This window comes from Phasianus colchicus, chromosome 27 (genome assembly GCF_987193195.1).
Source record: "Phasianus colchicus chromosome 27, bPhaCol1.hap1.1, whole genome shotgun sequence".
NCBI lineage: Eukaryota > Metazoa > Chordata > Aves > Galliformes > Phasianidae > Phasianus > Phasianus colchicus.
The window spans coordinates 746766-762757 of record NC_143462.1 but is presented as its reverse complement, the minus strand read 5'-3'; the positions used below and the strand labels follow the sequence as shown (position 1 = coordinate 762757).

At 60.0% G+C, this 15992-nt stretch overlaps 3 protein-coding genes across 6 annotated transcripts; 2 read left to right on the top strand and 1 right to left on the bottom strand.

Annotated features, from left to right (window-relative positions):
• Positions 1-39: 39 nt before the first annotated feature.
• On the bottom strand, positions 40-7541 carry RETSAT (retinol saturase). Its single transcript, XM_031597044.2, has 11 exons — positions 7302-7541; positions 6822-7004; positions 6100-6341; positions 5236-5437; positions 3255-3452; positions 3059-3178; positions 2498-2636; positions 2294-2403; positions 1813-1979; positions 1406-1565; positions 40-1101 (listed from the first exon to the last, which is right to left on the bottom strand). The coding sequence occupies exons 1-11, from the start codon at positions 7468-7470 to the stop codon at positions 956-958; spliced, it is 1836 nt and encodes a 611-aa protein (XP_031452904.2). The 5' UTR covers positions 7471-7541; the 3' UTR covers positions 40-955.
• A 104-nt stretch (positions 7542-7645) lies between these two features.
• On the top strand, positions 7646-13745 carry ELMOD3 (ELMO domain containing 3). Of its 4 annotated transcripts, none has more exons than XM_031597046.2 (10): positions 7646-7755; positions 8218-8299; positions 8531-8593; positions 8888-8979; positions 9197-9320; positions 10189-10311; positions 11149-11279; positions 11908-11984; positions 12127-12254; positions 12872-13745. In XM_031597046.2, the coding sequence occupies exons 2-10, from the start codon at positions 8221-8223 to the stop codon at positions 13075-13077; spliced, it is 1023 nt and encodes a 340-aa protein (XP_031452906.2). In that variant the 5' UTR covers positions 7646-7755; positions 8218-8220; the 3' UTR covers positions 13078-13745. The 4 variants fall into 4 exon arrangements, with proteins under 4 accessions (XP_031452906.2, XP_089981564.1, XP_089981566.1 ...); XM_090125438.1 differs by lacking the exon at positions 7646-7755 and adding an exon at positions 7767-7806; XM_090125440.1 differs by lacking the exon at positions 7646-7755 and adding an exon at positions 7857-8051.
• Positions 13746-13849: 104 nt separating this feature from the next.
• On the top strand, positions 13850-15992 carry ADRA2B (adrenoceptor alpha 2B). Its single transcript, XM_031597045.2, has one exon. The coding sequence runs from the start codon at positions 14583-14585 to the stop codon at positions 15702-15704; it is 1122 nt and encodes a 373-aa protein (XP_031452905.2). The 5' UTR covers positions 13850-14582; the 3' UTR covers positions 15705-15992.

The window sequence follows — 15992 nt, the reverse complement described above, 5'->3', positions numbered from 1 at the left end:
CGGCAGCACCCCGCTGCTCCCCCAGCACAAGGCACACTGTTCCCATCACAAGGCTGTTTTATTTCTCGCCTTCTCACCCTTCCCAGCACCAGGGCAGTGGTGAAGGCTTTGGTTGTACTCCCAAACGTTTCCCAGCAGACAGACAGACATGACATCAGCTGAGGGCAGAACCGACAGTTCCACAGCATGGTAGGGCCACATTCACAGCGAGATCCCATCTGGAAGCGCTGCTGTTGCTCCTGAACAGCTTTACATCGCCTTAAGTCAATCCACCCTGAGTGCAATCCATGCTGGCACACAACAGCGCTTCCTCTACTGCCCCACTGAGCTCAGCCTGGAGCAGGGCTCCTTGGCACGGACATGCAGGCTGGAGCCTCTCCTTCCTCACACAGCACTGGGTGCGGAGCGTGGGAGCAGATGTGCATCCAGCATAGTGCAGGGCTGACGGTAAATGGGTCTGATGGAAAACCGGACCCATGCCGCCTGGGCGGCTCTGTGTGCAGAGGGAGGGGTTCATTCCTCAACCTATACTGCCCTGGGGATGCAGGCACCATGAAAAGCTTTCCCAGCTTCATTCAGTCCAAAGCTGGTGTCTGCAAGGGGAAAAGCAGCGGTGTGGGACTCGCTGCCCTCAGCCAGGCAAGTGTTGGATGCTCCTCCAGGGCCCAAGTGGCTCTGACAGTGGAGGGCATCCAGCAGTGCTGGGTGGTGCTGTGATTGTACAGGATCAGGATCTTCTCTTCCTTGTGCTGGGAAAAGGGCTTTTCCCTTCAAACGGGCAGTGGGGAGGAGGCAGCAGTGTGGGTGGTGGCGCGGTGAGATGAGCTGCAGTGGGATGGGACCAAGCTGGGAGCGGGACTGGCATTGATCCCGCAGAGCCATTAGGGAAGAGCAGAGCAAGCTATGCAAGCAAGCCACCAGGGAGGGGAGGGGGTCCTGGCGGTGGGACCCGGCCTCAGATCTTCTTCTTGCCATTGGAGCCCTGCACGCGCTTCCGCAGCTGCATGGCGTCCAGGTAGATGTTGCGCTTGAGGATGGCACTGGTGCAGAGGAAAGCTCCCTGCAGTGCTCCAGCGAAGCCACACACAGCCACGTCCTGCCCTGCGAGACAGAGGGGACAGTGCCACCCCCAGCTCTGCATCCCGACCCTTCTTCATCCCCAGCACAGAGAGGGCTTTGTCCTGCCCAGCTCAGCACAACAGTGCCAGGCAGGGAGGCTGCACCCCGGGGCTGGGGGACACGCGATGCCTCCCACTGGGGCTGAGTGGCAGGGAGGAGCTTTGATGCGGTTCGAGCATCACCCCGCAGCGTGGCAGCAGCTCATCCCCGTGTGTCATTGCAGAATCGAAGGCTCTGCCCTCCCGCTCTGCTTCCCCAGAGCCTCCCCACGGAATGAGGAGGGTACCTGTCAGGTAGAGGTTGGGGACAGCGGTCTGCGGCCGCGCAGTGGCGACGGCTTCGATCTGCGTGCGCGCCATGTCGTGGTCCATGCCGTAGAACTCCCCGCGGGGGCTGGCGATGTAGTGCTGGTTGGTCAGCGGTGTCCCCCCCGAGACGTACTCAACCTGTGGGGGACAGAAGGATGCGGTGGTCCCAATGGAGCAGGCATAGTGCTCAGGAATGCTGTTTTTATGGGGCGTGGTATGGGACAAACCTCCCTGCAGACTTTTGGGTGGTGGTTGAGGCCACGTTTGGTCTGACGCGTTTGTGCCCCTCTGCCCAGCCAAACTTCACCCCTGCAGCCCCAGTGTGTGCAGGGCAGACAGGAGCCAGGATCTGACCCCAACAGCCACAAACCCCGTATCCCCTCACCTTGTCCTCGATGTGGGGGTACAGTTTGAAGACGGTCTGCATGATGGCGTCCACAAAGGTCTTCTTCACGTCCTCATAAGCATCTCCCCGCTTATGGACCGGCTTGTCCTTCCACTCCTCAAACCACTCATACTTGGCCATGGTGATGATGGACAATGTGCTTTTACCTGCAGGGAGACAAGGTTGGGGCATCCATCCCTCCACTCACTCGGTGCCACAAACCCCAAATCCCCATTCTCATGCCAACACTGGGGTAGCTTTGGTCCCAAGCCTTTGGTGCAGGCATCCAGTGGGGCCTCTCCTCCCTTCCTTGTAGCTGCAGTGAACCTCCCGCAAACTCAGCAGCTTGGAGGCCCTCGGCCCACTCTCCGAATGAAGCCAGCTCACGGCCCCCATTTGCAAAGACCCATGCTGCGATGTGGCAGCACTGGGGGTTGGCCAAGGAACGCATGCCCAGTGAGGTTCCGCAGCGCTGCATCACCTGGGTACCGCATCTCCCACGTGGGGTCTTTGGCAGACGGGCTGGTGACAAACAGCAGGGGGATGTTGGCGGCCGCCTCATCACGGGAGCTGTTGTAGTAGCGCCACATTCTGTAGAGAGATGCAGAGGTTTGGGGTGGGGTTGGGGCTCTGAGTCACCGCCCAGAAACTGTCTCTCCTCAATGCTTAGTGAAGCAGAACGTACATTTGGTCCAGATTGTTATCTGAGTAGATGTAGTAGTTGGTGGCTTCGAGCCCCAGCTCCTGGCTGGAGCCTCTGAGCCCCACGAATACGGAGAAGCCGCCTTCGCCGTGAGTCGCCATGCGCAGCCGGGACTGAATCTCTGTGGAACGGAGGGCAGGAGTGGAAAGTGAGGGTGGAGGGGAAGCTGTGCTCAGCCCCACGTCTCTCCCATCGGTGAGAATCTAGCTGAGAGCATCCCATGTGCACCCATGGGGCGGGAGGACCATTGGGAGCCATAAAGTGGTGGTGCTGTGCCTCCCTGTCTGGGGAGGTTTTGCTGATTGATCTGCTCCCATTTGGGGAGTTTTAGGGCAAGCCCAGTGTGGGGCTGGGGTGTATTTAACTACTTTCTGTGATTCCTGTGCTCCTGTTCTGAATGCTTGTAGCCCCCAGCAGGTTGCACCGGGCTTTGCTGCTGTCTGGGAAGGAATTACCATGGCACTCACTGATGGGGCGTTGGGGTTGAGACGGGATTAGTGCCCTAATCCCAATTAAACCCAGCACTGCACCGAGGAGTTTTACCAGGCAAAGCGCGCGCCTCGGGCGGCAGCAGCCGCTCATAGGTGTTGAATATCCCTGCATCCGAGATGATGATGGGGGCGAAGATGTTCACCACATCCTGGCCCTTCTTGACGCTCACACCTGGGAGGGAGGAGGGCTGAGTGTAACGGCAGCACAGAGGGAATGGGGGGAGCCGTGTCCTGGCTGTGTCGCTCACCGCAGGCTTTGCCCTGGGAGTCCAGCAGGATGCTCTGCACCGGCGCCCGGCCCAGCACGTTGCCACCAGCCTTCTGGATGATGGGGATGGTGTGGAAGACAATCTCCCCCGAACCGCCCTTGGGGTACCATGCGCCCCGTAGGTAGTGCTGCACCAGGATGCTGTGCAGGGAGAAGCTGGCCTTGGAGGGCAGCACACCTGGAAGGGGAGCACAGCACAGTCTTACCGGGTTTACAGAGTAACCCAAAGGGGTTAGGATGAGGGAAGGTTTGGCTGGAGGGAAGCATGCAGGAAACGAGGAGCAGAGGTCCCTGCAAGGAGCTGGCACTGATGTGCCCAGGGCATCACCCCGCAGATCTGGGTTTCACAACCCTTGGCTGCACTCCAGCATCCTGAGTCAGTCAGAACTGGGACACAAGGGAGGAAAGTCGGGGCCAAAGGGCTGCAGGCACCGGGTCAGGGCAGGACAGCCACTCCTCCACCTGCGGGAGAACTGCAGTCTGCAGGGAAGCTGAAGGATATGGGAAAGGCCCCGGGATGGGGTGGGTGCAGAGGATGCACGAGGCGTCCTGCCCTCGGGGGTTCCATCAAGGTGGTGCAATGCAAAGGCAAAGCAGGGGTGTGAAGTGGGAGTGGGGGTGGGAAGCAGGATGGGTCTGGTGTGCAACGTGAGGGCCTCTAAAGGGAGAGGGGAGAAAGGAAGGGAGAGGGGAGAAAGGAAGGGAGAGGGGAGAAAGGAAGGGAGAGGGGAGAAAGGAAGGGAGAGGGGAGAAAGGAAGGGAGAGGGGAGAAAGGAAGGGAGAGGGGAGAAAGGAAGGGAGAGGGGAGAAAGGAAGGGAGAGGGGAGAAAGGAAGGGAGAGGGGAGAAAGGAAGGGAGAGGGGAGAAAGGAAGGGAGAGGGGAGAAAGGAAGGGAGAGGGGAGAAAGGAAGGGAGAGGGGAGAAAGGAAGGGAGAGGGGAGAAAGGAAGGGAGAGGGGAGAAAGGAAGGGAGAGGGGAGAAAGGAAGGGAGAGGGGAGAAAGGAAGGGAGAGGGGAGAAAGGAAGGGAGAGGGGAGAAAGGAAGGGAGAGGGGAGAAAGGAAGGGAGAGGGGAGAAAGGAAGGGAGAGGGGAGAAAGGAAGGGAGAGGGGAGAAAGGAAGGGAGAGGGGAGAAAGGAAGGGAGAGGGGAGAAAGGAAGGGAGAGGGGAGAAAGGAAGGGAGAGGGGAGAAAGGAAGGGAGAGGGGAGAAAGGAAGGGAGAGGGGAGAAAGGAAGGGAGAGGGGAGAAAGGAAGGGAGAGGGGAGAAAGGAAGGGAGAGGGGAGAAAGGAAGGGAGAGGGGAGAAAGGAAGGGAGAGGGGAGAAAGGAAGGGAGAGGGGAGAAAGGAAGGGAGAGGGGAGAAAGGAAGGGAGAGGGGAGAAAGGAAGGGAGAGGGGAGAAAGGAAGGGAGAGGGGAGAAAGGAAGGGAGAGGGGAGAAAGGAAGGGAGAGGGGAGAAAGGAAGGGAGAGGGGAGAAAGGAAGGGAGAGGGGAGAAAGGAAGGGAGAGGGGAGAAAGGAAGGGAGAGGGGAGAAAGGAAGGGAGAGGGGAGAAAGGAAGGGAGAGGGGAGAAAGGAAGGGAGAGGGGAGAAAGGAAGGGAGAGGGGAGAAAGGAAGGGAGAGGGGAGAAAGGAAGGGAGAGGGGAGAAAGGAAGGGAGAGGGGAGAAAGGAAGGGAGAGGGGAGAAAGGAAGGGAGAGGGGAGAAAGGAAGGGAGAGGGGAGAAAGGAAGGGAGAGGGGAGAAAGGAAGGGAGAGGGGAGAAAGGAAGGGAGAGGGGAGAAAGGAAGGGAGAGGGGAGAAAGGAAGGGAGAGGGGAGAAAGGAAGGGAGAGGGGAGAAAGGAAGGGAGAGGGGAGAAAGGAAGGGAGAGGGGAGAAAGGAAGGGAGAGGGGAAAGAAGCCTTTCGTTTTCGCTCTTAAAGGGTCCAACTTTGCTAGGTGTGCCCGAGCACCCTGGCACTTTACCGTAGGTGGGGAAGATGTAGCTGAACACGGCCCTGAGCTTGGCGTTGGTGGTGAGGCCATCGACCACGTCCTTAACGCTGCGTGAGGTCATCCGGCAGGAGGGGCTGAGCAAGGACAGCAGCCCCGAGCGGCTCAGCAGCCGTACCAGTGGCAGCGGCAGCAATTTCAGCACACCCAGAACCCAGAACCCTGTGGTGACACTCTGCAAGAGAGGAGAGCAATGTACAGAGCTCACTGGGGGGACCTTTAGGGATTCCTGAGATCATCTTGAGAATCCTTGGGAACTTCTGAGGAATCCTTGAGCCATTTCGGGGTCCCCTAAGCCACCTTAGGACCCCTTTGAGGACCTTTAGGTATCCCCCTGCTCTGGGGAAGGCTGCAAGCAGCCAGGGGATGGTTGTAAAATGAGATTTCTCCCTTTATTTGCTGCTTAGGAAATGGCAGGGATGTGAATCTGCAGCATTGTGGGGAGGGGAGCACCCGACCCCACAGAACACCCCCAAAGCATAGCCCCACTTCCCAGGGGTGGCAGAGCACAAATCCCACTTTAACCCCACGTGATGTTAATCGTGATAACCCAGGAGGTCCTGGAGCATCGTCCCGCAAATGTGGAGGCTGCAGGGCTCTGTGTCCCTGTGCCCCACTCAGAGCACAGCTGAGTGCCTTATGGGCATCCTCTGAGCAGGGTTAGGAGCTCCGGGTGCAACACGTTGGTGCAGTTGTGCAACGTGGCTGCGCTGTGCCACTGCCAAACAGCTGCGCCCGGGCTGCCACAGGGCAGGAATTTCCCCCCCCCCCAAGAAAGGAGCACGTGAGCCACGAGTGGAGCCAAACACAGTGAGCGCAGCCCCACGGCCCCGTTACCTTCACCAGCCGCTTGAACTCATCGATGGCAGCTTCCTCACCGGGGAACTGCTCCTTCAGCCTGTTGAAGTAAGTCCTGGTCCCGGTGCAGAGCTGGATGGCTTTGTCACGGCCAGGCTCTCCCAGCACCACAGCGTCAAAGGTGGGAGGCATGGGGGCCCATTCCAGCTGCCCGTCCGTCAGCTGGTCCACCAGGAAGCGCCACAGCGAGCCGTCGTGCAGCTGCCCCACGTAGTGGATCCCTGTGGAGTAACGCTGTGTTAAGTTGTGTGTGTGAGATTAGGGGTGCTTCTTCTTCCTACACTGCGGCCCCCACTGCCCCACTTGGGGTGCAGAGTCTGCGCTCCGAGGGAAACCCAGCTGCTCAACACTGCATATTAGGAATGCGGGTACTCATTAATAGAGCCCTGTGCTGCGCTGCTGAAAATAATTGTGTATGGGCTGAGGGGCACGCAGGGCTCACTGGGGGCTCTGCCTGTGCAGGGGATGCTGCAGGCTCTGGGCCCATTCCTGCAGCACGCCAGCAGGGCATGCCTCAGTGCCAGCACTGCTATGGGCAGCACCACCGCCACGTCCTTCAAAAGAAGGAGGATTTGGGGCAAAGGCAGCTCTGCCATCCACCTCCCCTCATCCCACTGGGACCACAGTGCAAGCCAACCGGCCAGATCCCCTCCAAAAAGGTTTGGGTCGCAGCCCCCTGCCCTCCCCGTGCCCACATGTACCGGTGTCGAACTCGAAGCCCTTCTCGCTGAACGCATGGCAGCAGCCCCCCAGCCTGCCGTGCTGCTCCAGCACCAGCACCCGCCGGCCCACCTTGGCCAGCAGCACAGCCGCCGCCAGCCCTCCGATGCCGCTGCCGATGACGATGGCATCGAGCTTCTCCGGGACTTTTTCTGGAGAGAAAACTGCGGGATGGGGGGTCCTCAGTGGGGGGTGGCACCCAAAACGTCATCGGTGCTGGGATGGCACGGGGTCGGGAGCACCGGGAGTGGGGGTCTCGGGGTTTGCTGGGGGAGCGTAGGGATGGGGCACCCCGGGAAGCACGGGGGGCACTTCGGGGGGATACGGGGATGGCAGTCCCGGGGCATCCCGGGGAAGAATAGGGACGGGGCACCCGGAGAACGCCGGGGAAGCACGGGGGTCCCGTGTTATCTGTGGCATCTCGAGGATGAGGTCCCAGGGGCGGCACGGGGACGGGATACCTGCTTTCAGCACTGTCCGACGAACCGCCTTATCGGTGATAAGCGGAGCCGGCGGGCGCCGGGTATCGACGGCGAAGGGGTTGGGGCCGCGGGACCCGATCCAGCGATACAAGGCGAGAACGACGGGGAGGAGGAGGAGGAGGAAGGCGAGCACCGCGTACGGCCCCATAGCGCTGCCGGCAGCTCTGAGCTGCCCGGGGCCGCTGCCCGCCGTTTGGCCCCGCTCCCGGCCCCGCCCCCTCGACAAACCCCGCCCCCTACACTAAGCCACGCTTCCATCCGACAAGCCCTGCCCCCTCCGTGCCCCGCCCGCGCGGTGCATGCCGGGTGTTGCAGTCCTGAGCGCTCCCCGCTGGCTCTCAGGACTACAGCTCCCGGCAGGCAGCGCGGCGGCGCCTGCGCACTGCGGGGCGGCCGGGAGGGTCGCGGCCGGGAGGTCCCGCCGGCGCTTCCGGTGGGCGCGGGGTCAGAGGGCAGAGCCGGGGGCAGCGGCGGGGGGAGCGGGGTGCGGGGCCAGCGGGGGGCTAGGGTACCCGTGGCGAGGATCGGGGGCGGGGTTATGGGGTGGAGGCCAACGGGGGTGGGCAGGGCCCTGGGGACCCCTTTAGCACCTGGAGACCTCGTGCGCCGCGCTGGGGACTCTGTGGGCGCCTTTGAGGCCTCCTGGCGGTGTCTGGGATCCCGCAGGCCGCATTGAGGACTCTGTGCAACCCCTTGAGGACCTCTTAGGCCGATTTGGAACCCCTTTGGGTAACTCACACAACCCTGGGGACCCTTGGGTACGTTCGGGCCCCCATAGGCCACCTTGGAAACCAATGGGGACCACATAGGGACCACTGCGGACAGCTTAGGGAGCTTTGGGGACCCTTGAGAAGCCCAGGGCCTTCCACTGACCAGCACCACCTTCCCCCCACAGGCCATGAACGCCCACCCGGTGGACACCACGCAGCCCGAGGAGCTCCCGCTGCCCCCTGAGCCCCTTCCCACACATGTCAGGGGTGAGCAGCACTGGGCCTGGGAGCAGCTGGGGACAAGGGCTCTAGGCTGAGATCCCAGCCCTGAGGCTTCCCAGCCTCCTGTAGGCATTGGGGTAGGGATTGTTGGGTTTCATCATGGCACGCGGGGCAGGGGATGCTCTATGAAAGTGTCCTGATAAAGGCTACAGTGGGCATGTGACCCCCTCGGGGTCTTCCTCAGCTTTTGCCTCTAGTGTGTGCTTCCCTTGGCAGGGATCGGTGTGGAGCAGCAGAGCGCCCAGGAGGAGTGGGAGGCGGTAGAGGATATCCAGTCAGGTACAGGTCCCAGAAGTGTGTGGGATGGGGCCACAGCTCACAGAGGGGCTGGAGAGGGGCATGGTTAGGGTGGTGGAGGAGAGCTGGGGAAAGGGCAGAAGGGCTGGGAGGAGGAGTTGGCTGCAGGCTCCCTTCATTCCCCACTATCCCAAGCCTTGGTGTTACTGCAGCAGCAAGGTGTGTAGAGCAGCTCCCCAGGATGCAGCTGCTGCTCTGGGGTCACGCAGAACAGGTTCTGGCACTCATTGCCCTGGCATGGATGCAGGGCTGATGCTGTCCCATGCTGTTCTGCAGTGCTGCTGGGGAGATCAGCTGGTCCTGTGCCCCTCATATCCTTCAACGAAGCACTGCAGTTCTTCCAGACCACAGACCTGTCCGAGTGCAGGGTATGTGCAGGACCAGCGGCTCCAACCTTCACTCCAGAGTTGTTCCCTGCCTTGTGCTCTCTGGTTGGGCAGCTCTCTCTTGTGCTCCTCTTTCCCATTGCTTCTGCCCTCCCTCAGCCGAGCTCTGTGCGATCCCTTTTCCTCCCAGCTCACCTGCTGGCTTTTCTCTCAGGGGATGAATGTGCCCTCATTTCTTTGCCTGTTCTCCTCTTCGCAGAAGAAGATCCAAGCGACAGTGCACAGGCAGGGCCTGGCTGCTCTGCTTCACTTCCTCTTTGGGCCCCCCCGGCTCCAGCAGCAACTGCAGGGCGAGCGGGACCTGGCTCTTGCCATTGCTCATTGTGAGTGTTCCCTCACATCCCCCAAACTGCCACACTTGTGCTGTTGTCCCCACCAGTGTCACGCTGAGCACTGCTACTCCTGCATGAGATTCGTGTGGAGCAGCTCAGTGGGTCTTGGGCACAGCACAGTCTGTTCTTTACCTGTGGCAGCGTGCTTGTCCCAAAGGATGTGATCCTGTTTCCTTTACTAACACACTGATGTTTGCTGGTGGAGGAGGACAGATCTCCTGACTCCTTCTGCCACAGAAGCTCTTCCATGTGTCTACTTCCAGTGAGAAGGCTGCATGGTGCCAGGCTGGGGCTGCACAGCCCTTCCTTGACCAAAGCAAACGAGATGTGAATCACAGAATCATAGGGGTTGGAAGGGACTTCTGGAGATCATCCAGCCCAACCCCGCTGCTAAAGCAGGTTCCTTGGGGCAGCATTCATCCTGCCATTGCTCCTGTCCTTGCTCTGCATCCAGCACAGCCTTTGGGTCTGGCTGCTCCATGGTGGGTTGCTCGTGCTGAGCACGTTTGTACAAGGAGAATCCTCACCTGTGCCTGAGATTCGTAGTTTGTCAAGGTTCCCCTGTCAGTGCTGCCTCAGCCAGCAAAATTTCACAATGTTGGAGTTCTGCAGCACCCCAGCACTTATACAATGCACTGTATTGTGTTTCTGTGTCTCTCGTGCATTGTTTTCTCCCTCTGTTCACCTCTCCAGCAGGGTAAGTGAGGGGAGGACATTCTCCCTGTTGCCCTAAGCAGTTTTCTGTGGGGTTTTGTTCCCAGCTGGCCTACACCCTGCAGCAGGTGGTGGTTGCTGTCCCACCACGTCCCCCTGGTGGCAGCTGAGGGCAGCAGGCTGCTCGGTGTCTTTCCTCTGCCAGGTGGCTTGGATGATAACCAAGCAGTGCACATGAGAATCCTGCAGACCATCTACAAGAAGCTGACCTGCTCCCGGCTGGGATGCCCACGCTACGGCACGCACTGGGAGGAGCTTGGCTTTCAAGGTACAACACGGAGAGACCTCAAGAACAAACCTCTGCCCAGAGAGCTCTTGCTGTTCCCATTCCCTCCTCCAGAGGTGGGATCTGGAGCCGTGCTCCTTCCCTTTCCCGTCGTGCAGCTGCTGTTCATGCTGTTGTTTTGGAGCAGGTATGTGGCTGCTGCTGCTCCAGACGGCTGTCACAGGTGGGATAACATCTGGCCTAGTTTGCCCAGTGCCAGCTGCTGCCCCTGGCACAGTTACCTGTATCCAACCAGTGCTACAGAAGTAGCTGCTGTAGCTGCTTTTCTGGGGCCGTTAATGTTCTTCATTAGCAGGTGATTGCTGTGGCTAATGAGGTGTCTCTGGAAGGCTGGTTTATTAGTGAAGCTCTAGTCAGGGCTCTGGCACTGGGGTTGTGTCACAGGTTGCTTTCAGCTTCTGCTGGGTAATGAAAACAGTGTGATTAAAGCTGTCTCTGCCTTGTTGGATGCAGCTTCACCCGAGTTTTCAGTCTGCCTGACTGGAGTTAATAGGCCAGTTCTTAATGAAACCCTCAGCAGAAGGTGAACGACTCCCTCTCCTCTATAGCATCAAGTAAACAACTGCTTTTGGGCTTCAGCCTTGGGACTCTAATTCTTAGAGATGTTATGGAAATAAGCATGTGAGTGGGAGAGCAGGTGCCTGTTGGTGCCTGCATGAAAGAATCCTGGTAGGCAAATTCCCAAAAAGCTTTCCCCCAGGATGCCACTGCCAAAGATAACAAATGTGGTTCCACTGCTCATGAAATGCCAGGGCTGTGTGCAGGTGGCCCAAGAAGGAGGGGAGGTGTCAGGCTCACCAGAGTGACATTGCTTTCCAGGTGCAGATCCAGGGACCGACCTGCGAGGGACAGGGATGCTGGGCTTGATGCAAATGCTGTACTTTGTGATGGACTCTCAGACACTGCCTCTAGCTCTAGAGATTTTCAGGCTCTCCCGGCACGAGACACAGGCACGTCCTTCCTCCTTCTTTGCTCGCCCTCTGCTGTGGTATTTACCTATTTCTTTCTGAAGTTTGGGGAAAGGTAAGCAATGAAAACCTGCTGCTCTTCAGAGTTAGGGCTTGGCATTTTGCTCTTTGCTTGGTGGCAGTTTGTCAGTGATATCTCCATCAGCCTGAGCAGCTTGGATGGTTGTGTGGTCCTCCTCCCATTGGTCAGGTGAGGAAGGTGGGCCCTGAAGTGCTGAGGAGTGCTGATAAGGGCTGAAGCCAAACTTCTTGGGTTGGCTTTCTGCTGGAAAAAAGATTTTGATGAACAGAGCTTCCCTGGATCAAAGATGTTTTTAATGTGAGATGCCAATATTAAGCTTTGCATCCTAAGTTTGCATGTTCAGCTTACTTCTTGAGCCTGGATGGGAGCTTGGCTGGAGGCACAACGTCCATCTGAGCCCGTACCCATTGTATTACTGCCCCCATCCCTGAATCTCTTACCTGCACCTACAGCATGGGTTTGGAGCCATGCAGATGCAGCGTAACGAAGCCAGGGGTCCTTGGGCACCTCTGAGTGCTGGAAGAGAGGAGTGTTGGAAGAGAGGAGCTCCCTTCCAGCAGAGCTGACGCAAGTCTTGTTCTCTTGCAGAATTTCCCCTTCTGCATCATGTCTGTGAACATCACTCGCCTCGTGCTGCAGGCCCTGAGGGAGGAGTGTCTCTCCAGGTGAGGTGTGAGCAGCCGTGAGCTGTGCAGTGGGGCTGCTGGGCAGGAGGAGCAGCCCTGCTCAGTCCTACGGAGCAAAGCGCTTCCCCTGGGCGTGCTGGGCTGGTGGGCAGTGCTGGCTGAGCCCCCTGCCCCCGGCCAGGGAGTGCAACCGCAGGCGGCAAGTCATCGCCGTGCTGAACGACCTGTATGCGGCGGCGTTCCTGCAGCTCTACCGAGTCTGGAAGTCACAGCACAAGACCATCGCTGACTCTGGCTTCCTCCTGAAGGGTGCGTTGCCCCGTGCTTTGCCCCCTGTTCCTGGCTGCGAAAGCAGCCTGAGGCTTAGGGAAGGAGCCCGGTGCGTCTGGTACATGCTGTGGGGGGTCCTGTAGAGATGAGGGGCTGCATGCACAGCCTCAGCCACTTCATCTGCACGTGGAGGTTTCCTATAGCTGTGATGATGACCTTAGTGCCCTGTGTTGTCTTTTTTTTTCCCCTTTTGACATCTCTAATATTACAGAACAGCCCCGCTGCATTCAGAGGGTGCCATGTTGCTGCCTTTGGGTGCCAAGTTGTGCTCTGGTTCTCACAGCTCACTGATGTAGTGTGGCACATAGTTGTTTAATCTCTGTTTGCAGCACACTACATAAGTGGAGCGGTATGCACTACATTAAACAGCAGGGATGTTTCAGGGCTATGTTGCTGAGCTCCGCTGGGGGGTGACAAGCAGCCTTTTGTGCTTTGTGAGCAAACATAATTGTGAGCTTTCCAGGAGGGGATATGGTGATACACTGGGACTCAAGAAATAAAGCTTATTGATATTTGGGTAGTGCCTTACATAGGAGCGTGTATCCCCAGCATCATCCCAGCCTTGCTGTTTTGATGCTTCTCTTTGACCTTTCCAGAACTGGAGTTCTCCACCAAAAAGAAACCGAAGCAGCTCCTGAAATCCTTGGAGACCTATGTGAGCAGAAGCCCAGTGTCCACAGCCGATGGCATCCAGCAACCATCCCCTCTGTCCATCAGCAGCAGCCGGGCTGGTGAAGAGATAAACTTCACAGGCATTTGTGACCTACAGGTTGAGCTGGAGGGAGAGGCACGGCTGATCTGAAATGAGGGGCTCAGTGCTGTGTGGGTTTGCAGCATGGGCACTGGGAGGGGAGCTGGGGGCCTGGGCAGTCAGCAGAGTGCTGCAGAGCGTGCATTTTGTAGCAGGGTGGCTGTGTCCATCCCTGCCTGCCCCAGCATCCTGGCTGCAGTTTGTTGGTGTCGCTCGGAGCTATGGGTGCAAACCGCAGCCTTTGACCCTTTCCAAGTAGAGATAGTCAGGCTGGTGGGTCACACGGTGTTCAAGGTAGGGTTTTCCAGCCTAAATGGGTCAGTGATTTGAAATCAAGGTAGGAGAAAAAAAACAGCTGGGTTTTGTTAGCCACCAGCCTTGTGCTGGACTCCACGTCTGCCTTGCCGGCTCAGATGTGTGGCGTTGCCCATCCTTACCCCGGCAGAGGCTGGAAGTGCAGGTGGGAAACTTCAGGTGGGAGCTCTCCCTGCTGCAGGGCTCACTGCTCCGGAGCACGTGGAGGGGTGTGAAACTCGGAGCTTTGCGTTAGAGCTCCTTATTGCCCATCTGTGGTGCTGACGGCACCAGCACAGCCCCATGGCTGAGGTTGGGGTGGGCAGCAGCCCCTCGTTTCGGGAGCCCTCCTCAGCACCTCCAGGGAGTGGCTGTGTATGGATGTACCAAAATAAGCTGTTAAAAGGAAAAAAAAAAACAACACACTCCGTGGCGTTTAGAGACTTCTTGGTGTGGGCTGGCTGGTGGTTTCCCTGGCTGGGCTGGGTGGGGGAAGGGGAGCAGGGCAGGGGGCTCGTTCCTCGCTGTGTTTCTCCCTTTCTCACCCCACATTTCAGCACAGGGCTATGCTGGAGGCAACCCCTGCAGCATCCCCGGGGCTGGCATGGAAACGAGTGAGCGCAGGTTTGGGGTCAGCATCCCTGGTAGTCGCTCGGGTCAGGGGGCTTAGGGCAGCGGGGGACAGCGGCTCTGGGGTCCTCCAAAGAGATGTGGGTGCCGGGGGGAGGTCAAGGGGACACGTGCTGCAAAGGGATGGAGGTACCGGTGCATCATGGAGGTCATGGGGTGAGGATGGCAGCGCTGGGGGCGGTGAGAAGGGGACAGGGGACGCAGCCGGTGCCAAAGCGCCGCCGGGCCGTCCGCAGCTCCCGGTCCCCGGGTCCGCCCCGGGGGCGGGGGCAGCTCAAAGCCCTCCCGTCCCCAATAAAAGCCGGGGAGGCGGCGCCGGGAGGAGCAGAGCCCGGCGGCACCGGCACCGGTAACGGCAGCGGCGGGCGGGGACGGGGAAACATCCAGAGACCCGCGGGCAAGGTGTGGGGCTGGGGTGCAGGGTTTGGGTTGGGGTGCAGGGTTAGGGTTAAGGTTAGGGTTCAGGGTTAGGATTAGGGTTAGGTTAGGGCACAGGTAGCCCGGCAGCACCATGCCCATCGGGACCCCCGTCCCCCAGATCTCCTCTGCCCCATCCTCCCGCCCCACCTGTCCCTCCGGGGGATGCTGAGTGCCACCAGCCGGTCCCTGTGGCTGGGCCACCATCCTTCGCCATGCAGAGCCCCGCGGGCGGCTACTCGGTGCAGGCTGCCGCCGCCATCGCCGCTGCCATCACCTTCCTGGTGCTGTTCACCATCGCGGGCAACACTCTGGTGATCCTGGCCGTGCTGACCAGCCGCTCGCTGCGGGCGCCCCAGAACCTCTTCCTGGTGTCTCTGGCGGCCGCCGACATCCTGGTGGCCGTCCTCATCATCCCCTTCTCGTTGGCCAACGAGCTGCTGGGCTACTGGTACTTCCAGAAGGCGTGGTGCGAGATCTACCTGGCGCTGGACGTGCTCTTCTGCACCTCCTCCATCGTCCACCTCTGCGCCATCAGCCTGGACCGCTACTGGTCCGTCAGCCGTGCCGTGGAGTACAATGCCAAGCGCACGCCGCGCCGCGTCAAGTGCGGCATCGGCATCGTCTGGAGCATTGCCGCCGCCATCTCGCTGCCGCCGCTGGTCTACAAGGGCGAGAAGAAGGCGGCTCCGGGCGGGCGGCCGCAGTGCAAGCTGAACGAGGAGGCCTGGTACATCCTCTCCTCCAGCATCGGCTCCTTCTTCGCGCCGTGCCTCATCATGATCCTCGTCTACCTGCGCATCTACCTGATCGCCCGGCGCCGGCACCGCCGCCAGCCCCACGCCGCCCCCGGCCCCCCCAGAACCGCACCCGCCGCCCACGGGGACGCCCCGGGCCCCCATTCCCTGCCCGCAGACAGGACGTCGCTGCTGGGCTCCGGTGAGCCGGTGGCAGTGCCCGGAGGGTCCCCGCAGCCATCGGGGCGGCCCAGGGACACCGTGGCCACGGGGACGGGGCGTGTGGTGCTGGCGCCGGCGCTGAGCCCAGCTCCGTGGCGGAGGAAGGCGCAGGCGAGCCGGGAGAAGCGCTTCACCTTCGTGTTGGCCGTGGTCATCGGAGTCTTCGTTCTCTGCTGGTTCCCCTTCTTCTTCCTCTACAGCCTGGGCGCCGTCTGCCCGCGGCGCTGCAAAGTGCCCGACGGCGTCTTCCAGTTCTTCTTCTGGATCGGGTACTGCAACAGCTCGCTCAACCCCGTCATCTACACCGCCTTCAACCGCGACTTCCGCAGGGCCTTCCGCCGCATCCTGTGCCGCCGCAGCGCCCACACGGCGTGGTGAGGGGCTCAGCCCCTCCTGCTGCCCGCTGCTCCTTTTCCCCTTTTCCATCCCTTTCTCCCTTCCCACTCCCCCCCCATTTCTCCTTCCCTTGTCCACCGCCCTGCAGGTTTGGGGCACGCAGCCCCATGTGTTCCCATCCCACCAACAGTGATGCGCAGGGGCTGCGTTTCTCCCCACCTCACGCGCTGTGCCCCCCAAGAAATCAGGGGCAATTTTCCCCTTCTCCCCATCTTCCCCACATCCCGGCGGCTGCCGCCTTTTAACAATAAAAGGTATTTTGTAGTCGGA